Here is a 24,317-nt window from a genome sequence, read left to right on the forward strand (position 1 = left end):
ATTCAGAACAATGAAATCACCTGTTTAGATCTGGCCTCTTCTTTCTTCTGCCTGAGCTTAGAATCTTGGTTATCAATATTTGATAGAGTTAGAACATCACGTGGAATACACTTACGTCATCCCACAGTTGACATGCATCAGTCTCAGAATAGTATCTGATGAAATGAATTGAATTTGTGTTATATTTGCTTTTGTTTCATGTTTGTTTTTCAGCTCAAAACAATGTAAGAAAATAGTAGCAGAAAGTACTGGAATATAATAAACAATAACATTAAAGTAGAAAGTTTGTCTAGAAAATAAATTTGACCAAGTGAAAAGTCTATACAACCAAAAATTACTGCAATTAAAGTAAAATCTTCACACACTCACACTTGTGTATCTAAACTTAAAGCAGGACCATCTGGGAAGACTTCCCTGGTGATTCAGTCAGCCCTGTAAACCTGTTCTGATGCTTCTGGGGTGGAGGTAGGATGTGGTTAGGGGGTTACATTATTTACAGATGAGAAATCTCTAGAAGGTTACTTTTCGTCCAAGGTTGTTTGGTACACCAGGGCCCTGAACCTGGTGTCTGAGCACCACAGCCATTCTTCTGCTAAGGAGTTGGTAGTGCAGAGAGCTACTGCAAGCTTGAAAAGATTATGTGGATATGCAGAATCTTACGTCTTACTTGTCCTTGTCTTAATCAATGGTCATGCCTGCCCAGCTGAACCCAGCCTCATCCTGCTTTCCTAGGAAAAGATCCTGTTATAGTTCAGGAACCACTGCTAATCCTAACTCATGTTGAATTGACATCACTCAAGTGACTATCCCTTGGCCTCTGCTTGGCTACTTGTTACTTCCATGTCCAATGCAACAATCACAATAACTGTATTTTTAAAATTAGACTCTATCCAGTGTATGATAAGCCCCTTAAGGGAAGGTAGCACTTGGTAAATTTATTGACATAAAAAGCAGGGAGGTGGTTTCTGTGTGACTATAGTTGAGTGGTTTGAAGACATGATAGTTTTGACATATTAGCTGTAGTTGCTCAAATTCAAGATTAACCACCATTTTCTACCTTGTAGAAATCTATTGCTTAAAATCTTTTCTTTTTTCCAGGGGATATTCGACACCCCAAGCACGTCCAGCAGACTGACTTGGCTGCAACACTAGCAATAGGACTTGGTTTGCCGATTCCTAAAGACAGTGTAGGGAGCCTCTTATTTCCAGTTATAGAAGGAAAACCAATGAGAGAACAACTGAGATTTTTACACTTAAACACATTACAGCTTAGCAAACTATTGCAAGAGAACGTTCCATCGTATGAAAAAGGTAAGGTAATTGTAGTTCTAACTTCTATAAGGTCTTCATGATTCCATGGGCCTTATGTTTTCCAAAGGTTTTCTGGTGTGTAATTTGTAGTGGAATACTTTGTAGTTGTCACTCTTTAATTATGAATATTATATTCCTGTTTTCTTAGGCCCTTAACTTTCATTATTAGCAACACCCACAAACATAATTAAGCTATTTGAAATCTTTTATATATTTATTAATTCAAAAAATATTTACCAAGTTTTTGTTTATGAACAAGGGACATCATGTTAAAAGTACTGGGGATAAAGCATTGGGTGGCACCAGATCTCTGTCCTCACAGAATCTTTTAGCATGAAGAAAACAAAAGTATTGTGATAGATGCCAGATGGTAACCAGAACCCTAGGAAAAGATTGCACATAGGAGCATGGGTTGGTATCCTAATACAAGCCTGGCCTTAGAGTTAAGAGGGAGCTTTGTAGACTGAGGGTCAGAGGTACAGGAGATGAGTTCAGAGACGTCATCAGAGGGCTTTTAGGCGTTAGATGAGCTTCAGTTTTGTCTAGGTGAAGGAGGATAAGACAGTTTTCTGCATTTTCAAAGGTTCTCCCAGGTTCCCTCTGGGAGTGCTGCCCTGTACTGTAGCAGAGCAGGCAAGAAACAGCTACCGTGTTTTGGTTAGAGGTAAGGCAGCATGGGCCCTGCATGGCAACGGAAATTAGAAGTAGTTACATTGTAGACTTGTTTTGGAGGCAGCGAAACAACATTTGCTGGTACAGTGGGGTTTAAGCACAAAAAGACCCGAGGCAAAAGGAACAACTCCAGATTTCCAGCTGTACAGTGAAAGAATAGGTGACCGTGCAGTGAGGCAGGCAGGAGCTGCTTTGCAAGGCAGGTGTCTTAGTTATTCTTCTATTTCCGTGATAAGACACCAGGACCAAGGCAACTTATAGAAGAAAGTTGATTTGGGACTTAGAGTTTCAGAGGCTCAGAGTCCATGACCATCATGGCAGCGGGGCATGGCAGCAGGCACACAGGCATGATGCTAGGCTAGCAACTGAGAGCTTACATCATCATCTACAAGCTTGAGAGAGAGAGAGCTCTGGGGATGGTGAGGGCCTTTGAAACCTCAAAGCCACCCCTAGTGACACCTCCTCCAACAGAGCCACACCTTTAATCATTTCCAAACAATTCTGCCAGCTGGGGACCAAGTGTTCAAATATATGATGGGGCGGGGGGCGCGTGGTGGTGGTAGTGGTCTACTCATTCAAACAGCAGCGTATTGAGAGATTGGGGTACATGGGGCAAGAAGCTATGAAAAAAGAATTTCAATAAGGAGAAAGTAAGCCACTGTGTTGATGCTGTAAAATAAAGGAGAATTGAGAACTAACTATTGGTTCTGGGGATGTGGAGTCATTAGTGATTGTTAGAACAGGTCCTGTGTTGGGAGAGAGCCTGGTTAGAATAGGTACAGTAAGGCAATTGAGGATCAGAAAGGTGGACTGTGGTCTAAGCACATGTTTGTTTTTAAGCTGGAGATACTAGGGGCGATTTCTGTGCCAGTGGGAATGATCCCAGGAGAAATGTAAACCTCTGTGAGACCCTGTATAGATCATGTGAGTCACATTTTCAGTTGGTTTACTCTGGTATGTCCAGCATATCACAGACTAACACATCTGTCATTTGGGCTCCTTCACAAGTCTAGAGGAGGCACTTGTGTTTGAGGCAGTATTTGGTATGATACTGGCAAGTTTTCTTCTTTAAGTTGAGATATACAGCTAGTAGGATGAGCACCATGATTGTTACCTGTGGAAGACAGACCCTGCCTGTCAGCTGGGAAATGACTGAGAGCCTTATACAAGGGGCAGGAAGATTTCCTGAGCAAGTACCCAGTCCAGTAGTCCAGGTGAGAGGTTTTGTTAGGGGTGAGGCCTGGCTTTGATGCACATTTTAGTTTTTAGTCTAGATTATACATAACCATTATTCTTGCTTTTTTTTCCCTAAAATAAATTATAGGTATGTAAGGTTTTTTTTTTTTTGAGGGATGGGAAGGTATTGGTTGGTTGATTTAGTCTTTTGTTGTTGTTGTTTTAGGTATGTGATGTTTTATTGTTTTATTTTGGTATGTATGTGTGGTAGAGTTTTTTTGGTGGTTATTTTGTTTGTTCATTTGGTGGGTTTTAGTCTTTATTATTTTTTTGGTTGTAGTGGTGGTTGGTACAGTACTGGGAACTGAACCTTATTCCTTTCATATGCTAGGCAAATACTCTATCATCAAATTACATCTCCAGGCCTCTTTTAGTTTTTGTTTTGAGACAGTCTCACTGTTAAACAGTCTGTCCTTGAATTCTATAGCTCAGGTTGGCCTTCAATTTGTGATCCTCCTGATTCAGCCTCTTGAGTAGATGAGATTATTGGCATTAGCCACTAGGTCAGCCATTACTTGGTAGTTTTTGCATATTTTGTTGTTCTTAGAAAAACTCTAGTCTAGCAAAATTGCCAACAAAAAACAGCTACTAAGGATTATTTGCTGTTTCAGAAATGTTAGGGTAGAAAAAGATTAGGAACTATGTTAAATGGAAAGGAAATGAGCCTACAGGGATTTGGAGACATTTTGGGGGCCCCTCACTCCTAGGAGGCCTACCTATGTCTACACCATCAGTACACTCTAAATCCTATAACAAGGCCAACACAACATCTAGCCAAATCTGATGCTTCTTGCCCTCTGTCTTTTAGGTCTGGTGGGAACAGCCTTTTTTTTTTTCCTCAGGAACTTTGAACAAGATGTTCATAGTGACTGGATGTTCTTTCCTAGTTCCTCATCTGGTTAATTCCTGGGCATCCTTTATAGTCAGCTTATCAGACTGTCCTTGCCCTATATTCCATTTCCAATTTAAAATCAATTACTCTTCATTACCAGAAATCTCTCGGATAATCTCTTTTCCTTTATAGCATTCTTTGTGACAAAAAAATTCTTTTATGTGTATACATGTTTTGCCTGCATGTATGTCTACGTGTCATGTGCATGCATTGCAGAAGCTAAAAGGATGTGGGATCCCCTGGAACTGGAGTCACAGATGGATGTGGGTCCTGGGACTCAAACCCGGATCCACTGAAAGAGCAGCCAGAGCTCTTAACCACTGAGCCATCTCTCCAGCCTCCATTCTGCACAATTTGTTATCACATTTGTCTATGCCTACAACATAGTGTTTACAACATAGTGTTTTGTTTACATTTGTTTGTATTTGTGAACACTTCTGAATCTGAGCACAAACAGGCAGGAATTGTATCTGTTAATTCACCACTGTATTTCTTTTTCTTTCTTTTTTTAAATTTACAATCCATTGTGTTTCCTATTTGAGATTCAGTATCTGGGACATAGTGCTTAGGAAGTGTTCATTTAACTGCATGAATAGGAACCCTGGGTTTCTATGACTCATTTTATAGAGGCTGTAAGATGTAACACAAATACCCTGTGTCTGTGGTTCATTTGTAGAGATGTGTAAAACTGTTGAGTATGCACAAAGATAGACCAGATCTTTGTGACTTACTTGTGGAGGTTATGGAATATAGACACAGGTGCCCTATGTCTTTATGACTCTTATGGAAGCTATGGGGTAGAGGTACAGATACCACCAGGCTTTTATAGTTCACTTATAGAGGCTGTGAGGTATAGACATAGGTGACCCAAGTCTCTGTGACTTCCCGGAAGAGAGGCTATGGAGTATGAATACAGAGCACTGTGGAGGCCTGGGGTATAGACACAGATACCCCTACTTTGGTGTGGTGTAGCAGTGAGGGCACTAGCCTTGGACTTACTATCAGAGTTTAGAATAATGCTTTCTGTCACTTACTCCGTAACCTGAGCAGATGCCTTAATTCTATCTCTATTTCTCATCTGGAGAACAGGCATAATGGTCTCATCCCTCCCTCATGGGTCATTGCAGAAGTGAGTAGTAGCTGCTTAGAGTGATGCTGGCTAGTTTTTCTCTGCAAGTTTTGATGATGGGCAGTAAGGGGAGGTGCAACCTGAAATGCTCAGGTTCACATTAAGATTATGCCACTGAACCCTTGTCCTCAGCAATAGAATGCCTGCAGGGGTTCTTTTGCTGCTGTGAAGGTGAAGCATGGGTTGTATTCACAGATCGCTGTGCAGCACTGTTGGGGAATGCAGGCATGTGTGGCCTGCTGGAGTATGAGATGCATTTTAAAGAACAGAACATCTCAGGAAGAAAAGTCTGGGTTTTTAGACCCATTTCACCACAAGCAAGCACAACATAGTGAAGAATAATACCCATATCTGGAAAGAAGACTGTCGGCTCCTTGCTTTCAGCAGCATACCATGCAGAGCTAAAGGAAAGGGGTGGCCATGATCCTGGGCTACATCCAGAAGCCACACATTCCATGCCAATGGCATCACTGGACATTGTAAAGAGGAGGAGGCTAGAAAGTGCTCTGCCTTTACAAGGAGGACTGTAAAGAAGGGTGGTTGATGAAGGAAGCTAAAATATGAAGGCACAAGAATCAACCTGTGCAGTGTATGGGCAGCACTCCTCACACATTCTGTCAAGATGAGGAGGGAGGGCTCTTTGAAACCAGGACCCGTTGATTCAGTACATTTCAGAATTGTTTTTATATTTCACAAGAAGAAAGAATGGGAAGAGACAAAAGGAAGAGAGGAGAGATCAGCTCACATGAGAGACGTAGAAAAATGTCTGGGCCAAGCAGTGGGTGTTATTTCTGCCTATGCTGCATGTGCTGAGTACCCAGGCCCTGGCTTTGTTGGCAATGGGTGGATGTGTGTGGTCAGCTGTTATAGTGTTACTGAAGTGTTGCTGACCCTTCCTGCCTAGGATCAGATTGCCTCCATTAGGTCTCACTTCCTAAGAGTATGCCAGGAATAAGTGAATGTGCTAAAGTTATAAGTGTGTATAATCCTTTTGTCTGATAGATCCTGGATTTGAGCAGTTTAAAATGGCAGAAAGGTTGCACGGGAACTGGGTCAAACTGCACTTGGAAGAAAACCATTCAGACATTCTGCTTGGCCTGGGGACCAAAGTACTCAGACAGTACCTGGGTGCCCTGAAGACCCTGAGTCTGGCTCTGAGCACACAAGTGGCTCACTATGACATCTACTCCATGGCCGTAGGGACTGTCATGGTTTTGGAGGTACAGATGCTTGTATTATCATGGTTTGGGTGTTAAATTGATTTTGCAACTCAGCCAAAACATGATGGTTTTAAATTTACATATCGTTACTGCTGGGCATGATAGTATATATCTGTAATCCTAGAATTCAGGCTACTAAGACAGGAGAGTGGCCTGTTATGCCTGTCATGCCAGCCTGGACTACAACAAGACCCTGTGTCTAAAAAGAACATTGGTGTAACATGGAAAATAAGAATATTCTTTATCCTTTCATTGTGCATCCTGATGTGTCACATGGCTTTATTCAGCATTGCTATAAAAGATAAAACTATAAATCAAGCTATGCAGTTTTAGCAAGAAACTAAAAATAATTTTCCCTTGGGTCTTTTTGTTGTTGTTGTTCTTGTATGAGCAATGGGATGGTCTCATTTGGATGGCCTGGCCTTCCATAGACACCCTTGATCTTCTATTTCAGGTTCTCACCCTGTTCCTCCTTAGCACTCCACATGTGCTGTGCAGAAAGGCTGAACTGGATGTTCCTCTGATGTCTCCTGTGTTTTCTCTGCTCTTTTATTTGATATTTCTGGTTCTTTCGGCCATTCACGTCCTGGTATGCACCTCATCTGAGAGCTCATGCTACCTCTGCAGCCTCCCGTGGCTGGCAGTCGGGGGCGTGATGGTACTTGTTTCTGCACTGCTCTGTGCAATTGTGTCTGCCCTTATCAGGATGGTCATCGATGGCACCCTGCTGAAGAAGGTATGGCTGGGCCCTGGGTATATTATATGGTCCTTATGGGTGGGCTTTTGTTTTGTTTTGCCAGCTAATCTTTCATTTATAAGAAATTGGTTGAAATGTACCAGTACTGCAGTGCTAGAGATGTCGTGGAAAGACCACACACCAAGTGGACTACAGGAGAAGGACCTCAACAGCCCTTCCCAGGCCTCTGGGCATTTTGGCCTGTGATATTCTGTTGTGTAGTCAGGTCACATGCTTGTATTCTCAGCTGGAAAGAGCTGGACTGGAACAGAGGTGATAATAGGGTTTCTGAATGTGGCAGATAGTGAACATGTGTACTGTACTCTTTGAAAAGTTTCTGAGCTGCTACTGATGGACAGTGAACAGGTGGGCACTCAGGAGGCTCCCAAGGAAGCTTGGTCCCCTATTGGTCTGTTCTGCCTCACAAAGCTTTCTTTTCAAGGCTTACGTTTTCCTGTGAAATTATTGGGTTTTGGCATGACACCTTTGTTTATCAGGTAAGTGTAGCTAGAGTTTTCCTGCCTGGCCCACAGTCAGGACAAATCTCTGACACCCGCCAGTCCCACAGCCATTCAGACCCGACCAAGTAAACACAGAGACTTATATTGGTTACAAACTGTATGGCCGTGGCAGGCTTCTTGCTAACTGTTCTTACAGCTTAAATTAATCCATTTCTATTAATCTATACCTTGCCACATGGCTCGTGGCTTACCGGCATCTTCACATACGGCTTGTCATGGTGGCGGCTGGCAGTGTCTCTCTCACCCAGCTTCCTGTTCTCTCAATTCTCCTCTCTGTTAGTCCCGCCTATACTTCCTGCCTGGCCACTGGCCAATCAGTAATTTATTTATTAACCAATCAGCAACACATTTGACATACAGATCATGGAGCATTGTGAAAGGGATAGGTGGTTGCAGTGGAGTCCACAGATCCAGAGCCTGGGGTTGAGAAACTATGCAGGGACTCTAGCTCTTATCCAGTACACTCTGTTCTTCTGTCCCCCTTCCCATCACAGGGCCTTTAGAGACCCCTGTTGTGTGTCTGGGTCTAGGCATTGTCTTTGTGTATGTTTGCCTCTTTAGGGCCTTTCTGGGTTCATGGTGTTTCTCTGGGTGCCTTACTATACATAGTTATGAGCTATCAGAACAACAAGTGACAACAAGAACTTCATATTGAACTGGGGTGTGTGTGTGTGTGTGTGTGTGTGTGTGTGTGTGTGTGTGTGTGTGTGTTCTCTCCTTCCACCGTATGGGTCCTGAGAATAGGATTCAGGTCATTAGACTTGGCAGCAAGTGTCTATACTTGCTGAGCCATCTCATCAGCCCTTGAGCTGTTTTTAAGTCATTAATTCGTGTTGGTCAGTCTTTCATCACTGTGACAAAATATCTGAGATCAACATTTAAGGGAGGAAGGATTTACAGCTCAGTTTCAAAAGTGTCAGTCCATATCTGGCTGGTTCCATTATTATGAGCCTGTGTTGAGATGGAAACATCACAGTGGAAAGGCTTAGCTGAAAAAGCTGTTTACTTGTGACAGCTAAGTAAAGCTGTAAAGCAATGAGAGGAAAGAAGAGAAACGGAAGAATTAGCACCTTCTTATTCTAATCACCCTTATGAGTCCCCTCCCCACTTGGTGAGGGGAGTATTTCATATCTAAACCATAACATAATTTAAGAAGTAGTTTTCTGTTACCATCTTTTTGTCATTTCAGCAGAAGTAACTATTATAGTGGAAACTATAATAGTCCTGGGAAAATTGATGTCATGCAGGGAACATGACAGCTGGGCCAGGATCTTCTGGGCAATTCTTTGGGCACAGTCACTGCATTGAGGGCCTGCTTTCAGTTTCGGACACTGAGCTTGGGACTTACAGTCCAGGGTGAGGACAGCTGACTGATGTGGTATGTCCATGTCCTCATGGTTAGCATAAGAACATCTTGACCTCCTCTAGGCTGTGCTGCAGGAAGAAGGGCTAGTGCTTCCAATGCAGGGGGTTCCCTCCATAGTAGGCAGTTTGGGTTAGGTGGGAAGACAGCAAGTGTCTATCATGAGGCCTTTTCACTGTGAGCAAGGGACTCCAGTATGTGCAGGGTGATGGATATAATTTTCAGGTTATCCCTCAGAAACTGTATTTTCTTCTAACAGAGTGCAGCTTATCCCAGCTCAGGGTGGTCAGAGGTGGATGTCCTCCTTCTTCTGGGCACAGTGGGCCATGTTCTGAGCCTGGGAGCCAGCAGCTTTGTGGAGGAAGAGCATCAGACCTGGTACTTCCTTGTTAACACTCTGTGCCTGACTCTGAGCCAGGAAACCTGTCGGAGTTACTTTGTGGGAGATGACTGTGAACCTCAGCATCGCTTCCGTGTGGAACAAGGATGTGTGGACATACTTGCCTGCACCCTAAAGGACAGTACAAGCTATAATACCCCTAAGCCTGACAGAACAAGGAAAGGGGTCTCCCTTTCTGAAGGACAAGGAAGCTGCAAATGGTGGACAGTGCTGGCAAGTCCATGGCTGGTGCTGGTCTGCTGTCGGCTACTGAGGTCCTTGAACCAGACAGGGGTACAGGGAGCCCATCGGCCTGACCTCAGCCACTGGCTTACCAGGTGAGCATGGCCTATGGACTGAAACCCTTTGCAGTTGAATAGTCACACAGTCTTCTTTTTGTACATTTTGTCCTTTTAAAAATATATATTAAGACTAAAATATACTTGAGATCTAAAGAAATAGAAAATATACCCCATGAAGTTGAAAAGAGGCTAACTTAATAGATTTGGTTTATTAATGCTGAATCAGAGTAATTGTTAATGATTGAGAACCTGTGAGTTTTAAAATGATCATTGTGATAAAGATGTAATTCTGGGATTCAAGTCCATGGTGGTTCATTCTACACTGCTACCTGTGGACAAGAGGACAAGGTCAGTCAGCAAAAGGCCCTGGTCTCTGGAACATCTTCTGATTCTCCTTTCTCTTCAGTCATGCCTCTCTCTCTCCACTCTTAGAAGGCAAAGTGTATAGCAGACCTCTCAACATCTCCTGAGCCTTCTATTGAAGCTGCAGAGCCAGGAAGAGATGTAGATGGGGGTAGGTGGAGGCTTTTAAGAAGAGACTTGAGCCGGGCAGTGGTGGCTCAAGCCTTTAATCCCAGCACTCGGGAGGCAGAGACAGGCGGAACTCTGTGAATTTGAGACCAACTTGGGCTACCAAGTGAGTTCCAGGAAAGGTGCAAAGCTACACAGAGAAACCCTGTCTTGAAAAAAAAAAGAAGAGACTTGAAGTAAATGGGAGAAACTGAGTCTGACAACGTCAAGAACAGACTGTTCTAATTTTTAATTGTCTGACAACAAAGACTCGAACTAAAGTAAAAGATGAACGACAAAATGAAAGTGTTCAGAGGAACAAACAGTTGCAGAACTGTGTGAAATTGCAATGCAGAGGGTCGGAAGTACTCCTGCTAGTGCTTGGGAAATTTCAATGATACTGTGGCATGATTTTATATCTGTATGGTGAAGAAACAAAACTAAATGGTATTCCCAAGACCTTTCAAGTGCACAGTCAACCTGGATGTGGGCATTAAAGAAAGACTCTGCTTTCTCTAACCCAGAGACTCTCATGGAGAATTCCCCTAAGTATTAACTAAGTTATCAAACTTTCATAATCCCACAATTAGAACTGGTATCTTTGTAGTATCTACCATGTGCCTGCACAACAGGCCTGGAGAAACAGCACTATGTGGTCCTCATTTTGGAGTTCAGGAAACTAAGAGGGAACAGGGCCTGGTGATAGGCCATATCTCCTCAGCCCAGGTATATGAAGTGGTTAATATGCTAAGGAGCTCCAGTCTTAGAAGAACATAATGGACTCTTGTTTTTTCTCTGAAAAATTGAAGCATTTGGTGCATGTGTGTCCTGCATGTCTTCTCTAGTGTACTGTTTCCTGGGTCATTGCTGGGTCATTCAAGTTGTAAAGAGCCATTTTTTAAGTCCTGTTAGCTGTCCATTCCAAAGCTGTTTTAGTTAAATACCACTTCTCTATGGTAGTATACAACAATCCAGTGGGATGCCTAGGATGTGCAATTTAAAGTACAACAGAGACCTCCAGGGTGAGGCCTATAGTTTTAAATCATCTCTTCCTGTCCTGACAGCCACAACTGTCTTCTGCCATTTTCTGGGTGGTTTTTGTTTTTCTTTGTTTTTTGTTGTTGTTTTCTCTCTCTCTCTCTCTCTCTCTCTCTCTCTCTCTCTCTCTCTCTCTCTCTCTTTCTCTCTCTCTCCCTCCCTCCCTCCCTCCCTTTCTCCCTCCCTCCCTCTTCCCTAGGCTGACTCAAACTTGTGATCTTATACCCAAGCCTCTAATTTGTCAAGATTACAGATGTATGTCACCATGCCCAGTTTCACTCACATTTTCTGAAGTCTTTTCCCATTTCTATGTATAGCTTTCCAGAATATGTATTTAACAACTATTAACTATCTAAGCTTTATGAGCATGGACTGTGTAAATAATGAGAATTCTTTTACACATAGCACTGCCTATGCACCTCTGCTCAACGGGACAGCCATCTGTCAGAAGCTAGGGCCAAGAGAGTTGAGCTGTATGAGAAAGCAGTAGAGCCAGGGTGAGGATGAAGTAAGTCGAGGATACCGGAGGACAGAACTATTTATACCTAATACCAGCATCTGAGACCATCTTAAGAGTAAGAAGTGAATGAGATCTCAGCATGGTAGTCTTTGTGATGTTTTAAGAACTTAGTTTTTGTTTTGTTTTCTGGCTTTCTTGAAAAATCATCTATAATACATTTCTTTTAAAGCCCTTCAATATAATTGTAAATCATCAGTTCCATTGGTAGTAATTGGGCATTTTCTCTCTTATTTCAGCTCTGACCACAAAGTACAACTCTCAGGCCTGGCTGCCCTTTCTCTGGCTGTGATCTTCATGCTGGTTCAAAATGGGTGCTCCCTTGTGTCCAAGGCAGCCTTAGCACTGGGGCTGCTGGGTGTCTTCTGCTACAGGGCAGCCACTGGAATTGTACTGTTCCCATGGCAACCAGACAACAAAGGCATTTCAAAGTAAGTGAACTAGAGACACAAAGTTTGCTTTTATATGTTTCAGTGTTTTCTATACTAAAAAATGCCATGCCAATCCTTACAATACTGGGGTTTAGTTTTTTTAAATAATTTATTTATTATTTTATGTGTATTGGTATGGTTTTATCCGTTCTCAAAAGTACCTCAAGAATACAATCGGAGGAGCCATCAGAAATAAGACACCCTCATGTTCTTTGAAATAGCATTTGTAGTTGAAGAAATAAATAATTTGTAGTTGTTCATCAGTACTGGGACAACCCTCACAGATATGTTGAAGCTCTGGTAGGATCTTGTAACTGTGAGGCAGTAAGTTTTCATAGAACACAGAAGGGTATTGTGAAGCAGTAGGCAAACTCTTACATGATGCCATCTTACCAAACTATTTTTGTATATGACTTAAGTTAATAAAATATTAATTGTCATATTTAGGACCCAAGATCATGTGTAGATTGTGGCCTTACTTTTTACTCATTTGAGTTCCTTACAAGTATCTAGAATTAACAAGTATTGAGAGCCAAGGGCTGTAGCCAGAGACTTAGGGGCTGACCAGAAATCATCTGCTGATAGGTATGGGATGATACGAGGTTTCTGCAGCAGGTAACAGTAGTGTGGTGGCCTTCAGCTGAGGCAATAAGATACAGGGAACAGGAAGAAGATGGTGATTGAGACTGGTGACATTTTGTAGAGACAAAGGCTCTTCTTGGCTTTGGAATTTGGAACTTTGGGCAGATGGTTGTATATTACATTTGGGGTTTTTGTTTAATCTCCAAGTGCAGTATATGAATTCATTTCTTGTTTCCACCCAGCTCTATACATTTGATTTCTGCATTATTCATCTCAAGACTATGATCCCCTTACTTTCTTCTCTGCTTACAAGCAGCTTGCCTTTTTGTAGATGACTAGAAGATAGCCAGTGTGCCTTTCCTCTAAACATGCTCCTTCTTCCTATAAAATGCATTCATCCCTCACCCTGTCTATCTTGATTTTTTTAAAATACACTACACTGGTTTCAGATCCACCTGGTTCCAAAAGTGCTCAAATTCTGAATTCATCCTGGACCCTGATCTATCTGGTTCTACATCTACTTTACATTCGCCAAGTATTCAAGACACTTTGCCTTGAACCTTTCCTTTCTTCTCCACTCAGAAGCCCAAGCATGTCTTAGATTGAAAGTCAAATTAAAGCAGTAGGAATGAAAAGCACTGACTGGTCAGGTCTGGGAACTTATCCAGATGCTCTTCCTATTGTTCTTTCCTGTCTAGTGGCCTGGTGTTACCTACTGGGACAGGGCTTCCTCTCTGAAACATTTTGATGGCTTTGACATTTGCTGTATTCTGCTTTATTAGAAACCACATGGACTTGTCTTTAGCTTTTACATTAGGATACATATGGTCAGGAGTGTGCTAGGTACTTGACCCCAGCTCCTCAGCCAGTGCCACACTGCCCCACATGTAAGAGACAGTGTCAACATTGAATTAAAATAATCATAATAAATGAGAATGTTTTTAATGCATAAAATGTTGTAAGACAGTATGATACATGAAATTCATTTTTAAAACAGATATAATGCTGTGTTGGTAATTTATTTAAAATTTATTTACTTAGTATTTAAGTGACCATCTTTTCTGTAAATTAATTAACTTGTTTTTATGTGTATTGGTGTATCTGCATGTATGTCTGTGAAGAGAGCATTGGATCCCTTGGAACTGGAGTTGCAGACAGTTGTGAACTACCATGTGGGTGCTGGGAAATCAAACCTGGGTGTTTTTGGTTTTGTTCGTTTGTTTTAAACTAGGATATGTAGCCTGGGCCTGGAACTCACTATATAGATCAGGCTGGCCTCAAATTCATAGACTGTCTCTGCCTTTACCTCCTCAGTGCTGAAATTAAAAGTATGCACCACACACTTTACCAGTAAGTGACAATCTTAAAGTATATAAATACATCTTTTATAAAATATATTTTAAAAAACATATTTTAGGAATATATATTAAAGAAGAAATTATTTAGACATAGTCTTATAACTTATATCCTTTATATACTTAAATTGAGTGCTAAGATACTCAGTTCATAACAGTACTTAATATCACTAAGCATCTACTGAGTGCCAATACTTATGTCTATTTTTTTCCCCATATATATTTCCTAGGATAACCATGTGATGTGTAGGAATCATTTCTGTTTTCACAAATAATGAGGTTGTCAGAGTGTTAATTGTCCAAACAACAGAACAGAGCCCAAACTAAACAGTTTGGGTCACTGCACACCAGCATTGTCCATTTTATACATGTCAACATGCAAGTTCTTTTTAAATCCATTTAATTGCAATTGAACATGCTGAATTGCAGTTACTGTTTTGAACTTAGGAAATTTCGGATACTCAGGTCTCCGACTGGCACAATGCTTTTTCATTTAACTGTGCAAAGTGGATTGGTGATTTTCTTGGCATGTTCCAAGGGCATAGCTCTGGGTCTTGCTATCAGGTGATCCTTGGACCATATAAGCAAGTTTTCCTCAAAGTCAACTTCATCAGGACAGTACATTCCAGCATATGCCTGTTGGCCTGACTGGCTGCTCCTTAAGGGCACATGTGTAGAAGTAGACATGCTTTTTTTTTTTTTTTTTTTAAATCAGTCAGAGCTTGTTTAGCTATACTGTTACATTTAGGCATTCTCTAATTAGATACATGTTTTACATGGAAAAATATGTATTTGAATTTTTCTAGATGATACAAATGAATCTAACATGTTTTGCTTTTTTTTTAGGGGTATTATTGAAGCTCGTTTTGTTTATGTATTTGTCCTTGGCATTCTGTTCACGGGTACCAAAGATCTACTTAAAGCACAAGTCATTGCAACAGACTTCAAAGCCAAGACTGTAGGCTTGTGGGAGATACACAGTGGGTTAGTTCTTCTGGCAGCATTGCTCCTGAGACCACACAATCTTCCAGTGTTAGCATTTAGTCTCTTGATTCAGACTATAATGACTACGTTCATCTGGAAGCCCCTGAGACACGGTGCAGCTGAGATCACTGTAATGCATTATTGGTTTGGTCAAGCATTCTTCTATTTTCAGGTAGGTTTTCATTATTATCATGGGTAGAAGGCCAGTAACTTTTTATGTCACGTATCTTTTAGTTTTTCTTTCTGAAAATGTTGTAAGATGGAAAGTTACATGTGTTCCGTGTGAGAACTGAAAATGTATGGAAAATTATACTTAAATCTTGTGTGGATTTTATTAGATAAAGTACAGTTTGTCATTTTAAAAAGGCATGCTTGACCAGGTATAGTGGTGCATGCCTTTAATTCTAGCATTGGGAAGGCAGAGGCAGGCAGATCTGTGTTAGTTGGAAGCCAACCAGAGGTACACAGTGAGACCTTGTCTCAAAAAAAAAAAACAAAAAAGACATGCTCTATGTGGATGCATCTAGATATCCATAAGACAATGGGTTGTTGCTTTGCAGGAAGGATTAGTTAGGAATTGATTTATTATAAACAGTAAAGGAAACACATTAAGTCTTTTATGTGTTTTGTTTTAGGAATGTAGTAATTATACTTCATGTACTTTTGTCCCTGGTATCAAGGCTTTCCACACTGGGAACCATTGGGTGTCTCCACAGTTATTATTCCTCTAAGGCCTGGAGGATTATAGGACTTATTCCTTTTATTTAAAAATCCATTATCCAAAACCCAAGCCTGCCTTAGTTTTGTTGTGTAGAACGATATCTGGGCAGATAGTGGGCCATAGAAGGATCTAGTTCTTCCCAGCAACCCCAGGGAGGATAAATTATATATATATATAAATCTTACTGTAGATTCCTTCACAACTCCACTTCACCTCTTCTATGTGTACTGACCTCTCCTCTTTATCTATCTTGTCCTGACAGGTCAGTCTCCTCCCTGTTCCTATCTTGTTCTTAGTTTCATATGTCCCCAGCGTTACCCATGAATCAGCTCTAGGTTGTATAGCTTGCCTTTTTTTGTCCTTTTGTCACCAAAGGCCAAGAGTGGTTGCATTAAATTATAAGAATCTATAGTTCCTTAAGTACTGTGACCAGATCAAGACCAGCCCTGTGCTTAGTTTGCTGTGGTGATCTAGCCCTCCTGACTCTTTCTACCTTGGTCTCCACCATGGATCAGTAGGGCTCACCCATAATAGACTTAAGACCTGTGAATAGCTTGGGAACAGGGATATAATTAGTAGAATGCAGATAGTCACCAGCCTGTATACTGTGTGGCATGAATCCCCATGTCCCATGTTGCATTTCAACGGGTCTGGGCTATAGCTAACCTCTTGGCTGCAGTATAAAAGTGGTTTACTAACAATTACCAGTATGGCAGTATCCAGGAGATGTGTTCTGTGGGCCTCTGAGGACCACATACACCATCCTCAAGCAGAGGTCCTCAAGGAAAGGTCCATGTATTTGTCTTGAGAGCAGTCATTATGTCTGGAGGAAGGTGTGAGATTTCTGTGGTCAGTCAGAAGATTGAATTATGCAAAATTCTTCAAATGATTCATTCTTTATAGGTAATTTTCTGCTACTTTCTGGGTCTAGAGAAATAGGACCCATCCAGAGGCAGCCCAGTGACCTAAGCAGTAGCTAGATGACTGGCTATGATCAATGCCTCCTGCTCCTCTGATCATGTATCCATGCTCACATATGGAAAGAGCAACCTTATTCTTTTGTGTTCCAGGGTAACTCAAACAACATTGCCACCATTGACATTTCAGCAGGCTTTGTGGGCTTAGATACCTACATGGAAGTTCCAGCCACATTCCTCACAGTGTTTGGAACATATGTGGGGCCTGTGCTCTGGGCCAGCCACCTTGTGCACTTCCTGAGCTCAGAAGAAAGCAAGTAAGGCACCTACTTTGTCTTTCAGAACAAATGTGATTTCAGATTGTCAGTTTTTAAGAATAATAACGTTATTTTATATACAAGGCATCTGAACTCCAAAAGTTAGAGAATCCTTTTATTGATTTTCTTTTCCTTAAATAAGAAATGCAGTTCATGAACCAAAGGTTTCAGTCAGGTATAAGGGACTCCGTTGATCAGGTTTCATTTTTCAGTTCAAACCACACAAGAAGAAAAAAACCATAAAGAAAGCTGTGTAGCAAAACCAGACAAGGAGCAAAGCCAGATATCACTGGCAAAGTTAAGAAATGTGCAGTCACTGAGGTCAGCAGGAAGAGATGATCACTGAGGTCAGCAGCAGATGTCCCATGGCAAGAGACACTCTTCTAATCACAGTCAGGAATTGGGAATAGGGACTGGGAAACTCCACACTCAGCTCTGAGCCACTTAGTGTTTTCGTGCTCATTCTTCTATTCTGAGGGCAGGGAGACAAAAGACATGGGCTCTTGCCCTCCAAAAACCCTTTTGGCGATTCAGGAAGAATGCGCTAGGAGGAGTTGCTGACTGTACAGGTTCGGAGTCAGTCAGTCACCATCTGCCTGAGCCAGTCGAGGCTCTTATGCCCTCCAGCAGCATGGAGGCCCTTCCCAGGATCCAGCTTGCTCAAGCTTGCCACTTGGGGTATATATAGCTCTTCAGGCTTGCTCAACATGCTCCAACCTGTCCCTGCCATTTTCTCTACAGTATCCTACTATTTCATTTTTGCTTCGGTTGTTGGTTTGTGTGTGGTTCCTCTCTGAAAGAAGGCTTCATGAGAGGCTCAGAGTTGTCTAGATGTTCACAGCCACTGCTAGTAGCCATCTATTCTTGGACCCAGCTGTGCCTGTTTACTTCTTAATGTGCCTAATCATAGAAAGCTAGCCTCTTTCTGTGACACTGGATCAGCCTCTCACACACTGGATGGGCGCAGCTCTATCAGCCAGAACCTCTTCTGTCTTACTGTGATTGGAGGTCCCAGTCTTTTCGTGCCCCATGTCCTAGGCTTAGAGGTGAGGTTGGGGCTTTCAAGTCCCCAGTCCCTCCTGCTTGTGATAGAAGAGCGACTCTTGCTGTGGTGTCGGTCAGGGATGCGTCCTCTTGGGAGGTCTCCATGCTTCTCCTGCTTACCACAGCGACCTGCAGGTACATACCCTTGTTCTTGCTGGTGTCATCTATGGTTCTGCTTCTCCTCTGGCTTTATTCCTTGGCTTCTTTCATGGGTTTGTCCTCAGTCCATCTTGTCTACTTACTTCCTAGACCAGCTCTGAGATCTCCAAGTTCATGTCCATGGCCCAGGCTCTCTTCTTGGCTCTAGACTCATATCTGACCTCCTGTTGGCACCTCCATTGAGGGACCCAGATAGCACTGAGCTCAGCAAGCCCAAGACTAGAATGACCCACTAGTTCACTGGTACTGCATTTCCCTCAGGTAAAGGTGCTCAAGCATTAGTTATTAGCTCAAGCTTAACTACAGAAAGCTCTCAAAAGCTGGACGAGAAACTGTGGTGACCTTAGCCAGAAAGAAAAGCATCCTCCTCTGCAAACCACATTTGGGTTGTTGAGAGAAACAGAACCTTCCATAAGCTGATACTTTGCTATCGGGGGAGAAAACAATTTTTAGTCAAACTGTAAATTTCCTAAGGACAAGGAATGCCTGAACTATAGATGTTCCATGCCTGCACTTTGATGCAGTCTGTAGAAAGTTCATCTTAAATTATACAACCCACACATGAGGCTGTTGGGGCCAGAATCTGGAAGTTGTGGTTGATGGGGACTGCCTGCTTTCAATGGTGCTGAAATCCAGTGCAGTGTTATAGGAGCAATATGCACAATATTCTTCATGAATAATTCTAAGAACTGTTCCACAAGGCAATGCCATGTGGAAACCCACTGTAATATGGGCTTATATGTCAGCTAAGAAAGAAGATCCATTTGGTAGATCATTGCTTCAGCACAGATGTCCTGTCTGTTGCTTGAGTTTTCCTGCCTGGCCCACAGTCAGGACAAATCTCTCTCACCTGCCAGTCCCACAGCCGTCAGACCCAACCAAGTAAACACAGAGACTTATATTGGTTACAAACTGTATGGCCGTGGCAGGCCTCTTGCTAACTGTTCTTACAGCTTAAATTAATCCATTTCCATTAATCTATACCTTGCCACATGGCTCGTGGCTTACCGGCATCTTCACATGAAGATTGTCACCGTGGCGGCTGGCAGTGTCTCTCTGACTCAGCCTTCCACTTCCCAGCTTTATTCTCCTCCTTGTCCCGCCTATACTTCCTGCCTAGCCAATGGCCAATCAGTGTTTTATTTATTGACCAATCAGCAACACATTTGCTATACAGAACATCCCACAGCACCTGTCTAGGCCCTAGACAGGGGCAGCCAAAGCCCTTTATCCACAAGGCTTATGCCGAGTGTGTACTTTTTGGTACACTGGTGCGCTGTTCATGAGGCATTTGCAGTCACTTGGGCTGGGTACCAAGTGGGAACTAGCAGTTCAAGCATGGGAGTAAAACAGAGGAAGTACTGGGGCCATCTGCATGGAAGGGGTTAAATGTGATATAACAGTTGGGGAACTGAACAGGAGAAAATGTGCCAAGATCAAGATGAGAAGCCAGTGAAGACTGAGGTGATGTTGTGGAAGAGAGGTTAGCTTAAGCTGTCCACCCGTAACACCGAAAACGAGGGATCTGGAGCTCAGAACAGTTTTGTCTTTTGGCCACTGAGGTGCTGTGGATAAGGAGCATGGAAACAGATGTTTTGGGAGGATGTCCTAAAGTGGCACCTGGTGGAGCTGCTGATCAACAGGACAGAACATGCCTTACAGAACACACTCACCCAGGTACACTCAATGCACAAATAACCATGTGCACACACTTGCCATTGTCTTGCTGCTCATGTTCTACATTCAGGCACATCATTCCCGAGATAGGAACCACTCCTTTTGCTTTTAAACCATCAATACAAGCATTGCAGAAGTATAAATAAAAATTCTCATGAGTCTGTGCTAATCCCAGATTTATAAATTCCATGGTCCCAGCTTCTACATCGCATCCATAGCCTCTGATTATTGTGAAAGGACCTGTATGCAGCCTACAAATCCTCAAAGTCAGGTTTTCCCAGGTCTACCACAAGCTCCGTCTTTGCTGCCTCACCTATAACCCTGTTAGGAGCTATGTCTTGTCGTCTGTGGCCTTTCTGACATGTTCAGTTCACATTACTGCCTGGTTTTTCTGGAGCATGCCCCCCCACCCCCACCCCCCACCCCCGGTCACAAGGCAACTTTCACTGTGCACACATCCAAGTGATCCCTGTAGCATACGAAGATAGAGACAGTGACTTTTAGGAATACGGTATGGTAACTGACATACCTCCGCAGGAAGTGGGGCTCCTGTGGTTTAGAAGTGTTTAGACGCATTTCTAGGAGCTTGCAGGGCAGATGTTGCCTTTCTCATTAAATTAACTGTTTTTGTTCTTCACAGAAATGCTTGTGCTCTATTTTATATTTATTAGGTTTTACCTCTCCTTTTTGTTTTTTTGTTGTTTTTTTTTTTTTTTTTTTGGTTTTTTTTCGAGACAGGGTTTCTCTGTGTAGCTTTGCGCCTTTCCTGGAACTCGCTTTGGAGACCAGGCTGGCCTCGAACTCACAGAGATCCGCCTGGTTCTGCCTCCCGAGTGCTGGGATTAAAGGCGTGCGCCACCACCGCCCGGCTTACCTCTCCTTTTTAAAAGAAGATTTCCTAGCCTTAATTCTTTCATTACATTTATTTGTTTGGTGCGTGCGTGCGTGCGTGCGTGTGTGTGTATGTGTGAGATTCACTTTAGGTCAGAAGACAACTTGTTGGTTTATTTTCCCGTTAGTTTTCCTCTTCTTCTTCCATGTGGATCCTAGGGATTGAACTCAGATAGTCAGGCTTAGCAGCACGTGCCGTTCTACCCACAGAGCCATCTCACCAGCCTAGTTTTACCTTTCCTTGTACACCTGTAGGACGTTATCACTGTGTCCAGTGACCCAACAAGTACACGGAAGAGAGATTGTGTATGCTCTAGTCCAGAAGCGAGAATGTTCATTGTTATTTTCAAAGTAGAAATGAAGTGTCCTGTGGCCCGCCCTGACGTGTGTCTTCTGTTTTGTTGATAGTGGTTCAGCACTGAGCCGCGCTTGCTTCTGCTATGCCCTCATCTGTTCCGTCCCAGTTGCCGCATACATTGTTCTGGTGACATCTCTGCGCTATCACTTATTCATATGGAGTGTGTTTTCTCCAAAGCTTCTCTACGAAGGAATGCATCTGCTCATCACGGCTGCCCTTTGCGCAGTATTCACTGCCACAGACCAGACGCGCCACACAAGGGCGTAGGTGGAGACAGATACTTGGAGCTGATGTACTTTTCAGTCACTGCATCATGGATTTGAATGTTGAAACTGCCTCCATTCGAGGTCATTCTGGGGGTGGGGGGAGATGTGAAGCCTATGAAATTAGTGGATAACTTAATTTTACTTGGATTGAAATTAAATAGTAGATTAATAAAAGACCACTTTAAATATTTAAGTATCAAATTTTCCCTATCTACAGCCACTCTGAGATTTTAATTTTCTCTGGGTGAGTTGTGACTATATATGTTTAAATTGATGGAAACAAAGTTCTGGACTTTATCAGTATATGTATTAATCTCAGAGAGCCCAGGAGCCCTGTGCGAAAAGGTGTGCCTGCTGCAGGGGCTGCATCAAAGATCTCACACTCCTAAGAGCTCTTAAACTAGAGGTCCCCAAAATGTTTCAGTTTATGTGGATTATGTTTATCAATGTTGATAGCATTTGAAATGAAAACTAATCATTTCAAGACATTATTTATTTAAAAATGATCTGTTGGTGGACAAGGTAGAACACACTTACATAATACCAGTACTCAAGAAGGCAAAATCAAGAATACTATGATTTCCAGACTGCTTGGGCTACATAGGAAGACCTTGTCCTAACTCCCACCTCCAATAAAAACTACTGCACATTAATATAACAAAATAACTATTTTCCAAAAAACATTTAGTGAGAAAAATAGCATTGTTTTTATGTTTTTGCAGATGTCTTAAATGACCCACTCAGTTGAAGATAGTTGGAATCTACATTTGATCTACATTGTGATTTATGTTTGAAAAATAAGAAAACCAACCTCACTCAAACCTGTGGTTGGAAAAATGTGGCATATACTGCCTCTTCTCTGTCAGCTTAAATATTGTGCTTTGATACCAAAACAAAAATTGGCAAGTGGTATATAGGGTTTTATTGATTGTTGTTGTTATTTGAGACAGGATCTCTGTAGCCTAAGTTGGCCTCAAATTTTTGATCCTGCCTCAGCCTCCCAAGTGTTAGGATTACATGTGTGCATTACTGTGCCTGGTTGCAGATGTTAGCTCTTCCAAGTTAGTTGGACTAAAATGGAGGAAGGGAGGTTGTCTGTGTGTGCAGGTTAAACTGATGATCCGGCTAGGGTCTTCTTTTTCACAGTTTAAATATCTTTCAATCATGTCATATTTAGCAGGCCTATCTTGAGCCGGTAGAATTGTTTCTACATCACCATGGACCTGCTGACACAAAACTGACCTGCCAGGCAAGATATGCCTCTAATACAGTAGTGGCATAGATGTTATGGTGGCAACAACTACTTTATGATTGGATGTGAAGCCTCTTCTACATCATGCTGTGAACCTGGTCAAAAGCCCATGGCCAGAAAGGTCATAGGCTCTACGAGAAAACCTACTAGTGTTTTACAAGATGGAGATGTTATCACACTGTTTTTTAAATATTTATGTTTAAAATTAGGGCTGCTCTCAACCTTGGTCAGAGAAGCTATAATTTTTGCAGTGGGCAGTGGTTAATGCAGAGACTTATAACTGGTCAAAATGTGGAGGATAATTGATTGTTGAATGCTCAGTCCTAAGTGGACCATCTGTAACACACACACACACACACACACACACACACACACACACACACACACACACACACACGCTCGCACCAAGAATCAAGTAACATTGTGGAAGACCAAACAGAAGGAATGCAAGGGTTGGAGAATGGGAAGGGGTGTTGTGAAACTCCGTATTCTGCAAAGGACATAGCTGTTGTACTCAGGAACCATAGTGGTTGTGGTTACCCACCCAAGACCTGCACAAGATTGAGGTCCTTGACATTCTCACATGGATAGGGAGGGAGCACTTGAGGTACCACCCTTAGCTGAGGAGCTATTGTCAATTAGTGGATACTTGAGGAGGAGTCATTCTTCTTCAGAGATACAGCTACTAATAAGTTGTCCATGATCTGGTAAATAACCACATATACATATAAGCAACCCTAATTAAACTCTGTGTTATTAGGAAAAACATACATGAACAGAGGACGATGTGTTGAGAAGAAGAGTTCCAGAGGAAGTAGAGGGAGTATAAGAGAGGGACAGAGGATAAAAATGATCAAAATACATTATATAGATGTATGAAATTATTAAAGACTAAATTTAAAGTATTTTAAAAGGGTAAGTTGGGGTAAGTGTGTATATATACTAAAGTATATATAATATAGCTTGTAAGTATAAAAGGGAAAAGAAAAATCCACAATATATTTGCTTTCATAAAAAATTTTATTATAGTTTCACTATTTTCTAGAGAAAACAATATGATTTTTTGTTGTTTACACATTAAAATTTCATAGATACTTCAATAAAAAAAAGCTGCATAACACCATGACATTTACTTTTGTGGGTTTTTTGTTTGTTTGGTTGGTTGGTTTTTTGCGGGGGTTTTGGTTTTGTTTTTTTTTTTTGGCAAATGTTAGGAGTCAAACTTAAGACCTTGCCCATGCTAAGTTAGCAGCAAGACCTGAAGCCAGGCTTTTATGGGCAAGGCCTCCATGAACAATGAGATAACCAGAAAATTGGAGAAGGCTTATCCAGTTTGCCTCAGTTAAGCATAGCTATTCTGATATGTTCAGTGTCTAAACCCACTTCTTAATTGTTAGGTCCTTCAAGATCAGCTTTCCTAAAAGATCCATGTATTCAACTAACTTAAGTTTTTCTATACCCTGGTATTTTAGAAAGCATAGGGCATGGATATCTCCTTGTGGGCCCAATAGACTCCTCTCCCTTTCCAAATCAGGTT

General features: G+C 42.0%; 1 protein-coding gene across 4 annotated transcripts in view; it reads left to right on the forward strand.

Annotated features, from left to right (window-relative positions):
• Pigg (phosphatidylinositol glycan anchor biosynthesis class G) overlaps nucleotides 1–23,906 on the forward strand; it is a 36,062-nt gene extending 12,156 nt beyond the window's left edge. For 3 of the 4 annotated variants that reach the window (XM_052735713.1, XM_052735715.1, XM_052735717.1), the window contains 8 exons: nucleotides 1,099–1,311; nucleotides 6,243–6,460; nucleotides 6,915–7,196; nucleotides 9,340–9,797; nucleotides 12,066–12,257; nucleotides 15,041–15,350; nucleotides 16,970–17,133; nucleotides 21,313–23,906. In XM_052735713.1, coding sequence (XP_052591673.1) covers nucleotides 1,099–1,311; nucleotides 6,243–6,460; nucleotides 6,915–7,196; nucleotides 9,340–9,797; nucleotides 12,066–12,257; nucleotides 15,041–15,350; nucleotides 16,970–17,133; nucleotides 21,313–21,529 — 2,054 coding nt within the window. In that variant the 3' untranslated portion in view covers nucleotides 21,530–23,906. The remainder of the gene's footprint in view (nucleotides 1–1,098; nucleotides 1,312–6,242; nucleotides 6,461–6,914; nucleotides 7,197–9,339; nucleotides 9,798–12,065; nucleotides 12,258–15,040; nucleotides 15,351–16,969; nucleotides 17,134–21,312) is intronic. The other variant, XM_052735714.1, reaches the window with a different exon arrangement.
• Nucleotides 23,907–24,317: the final 411 nt, after the last annotated feature.

Source organism: Peromyscus californicus, unplaced genomic scaffold, assembly GCF_007827085.1.
Source record: "Peromyscus californicus insignis strain IS unplaced genomic scaffold, ASM782708v3 Scaffold_13__1_contigs__length_99412109, whole genome shotgun sequence".
In the NCBI taxonomy this organism is placed as follows: domain Eukaryota; kingdom Metazoa; phylum Chordata; class Mammalia; order Rodentia; family Cricetidae; genus Peromyscus; species Peromyscus californicus.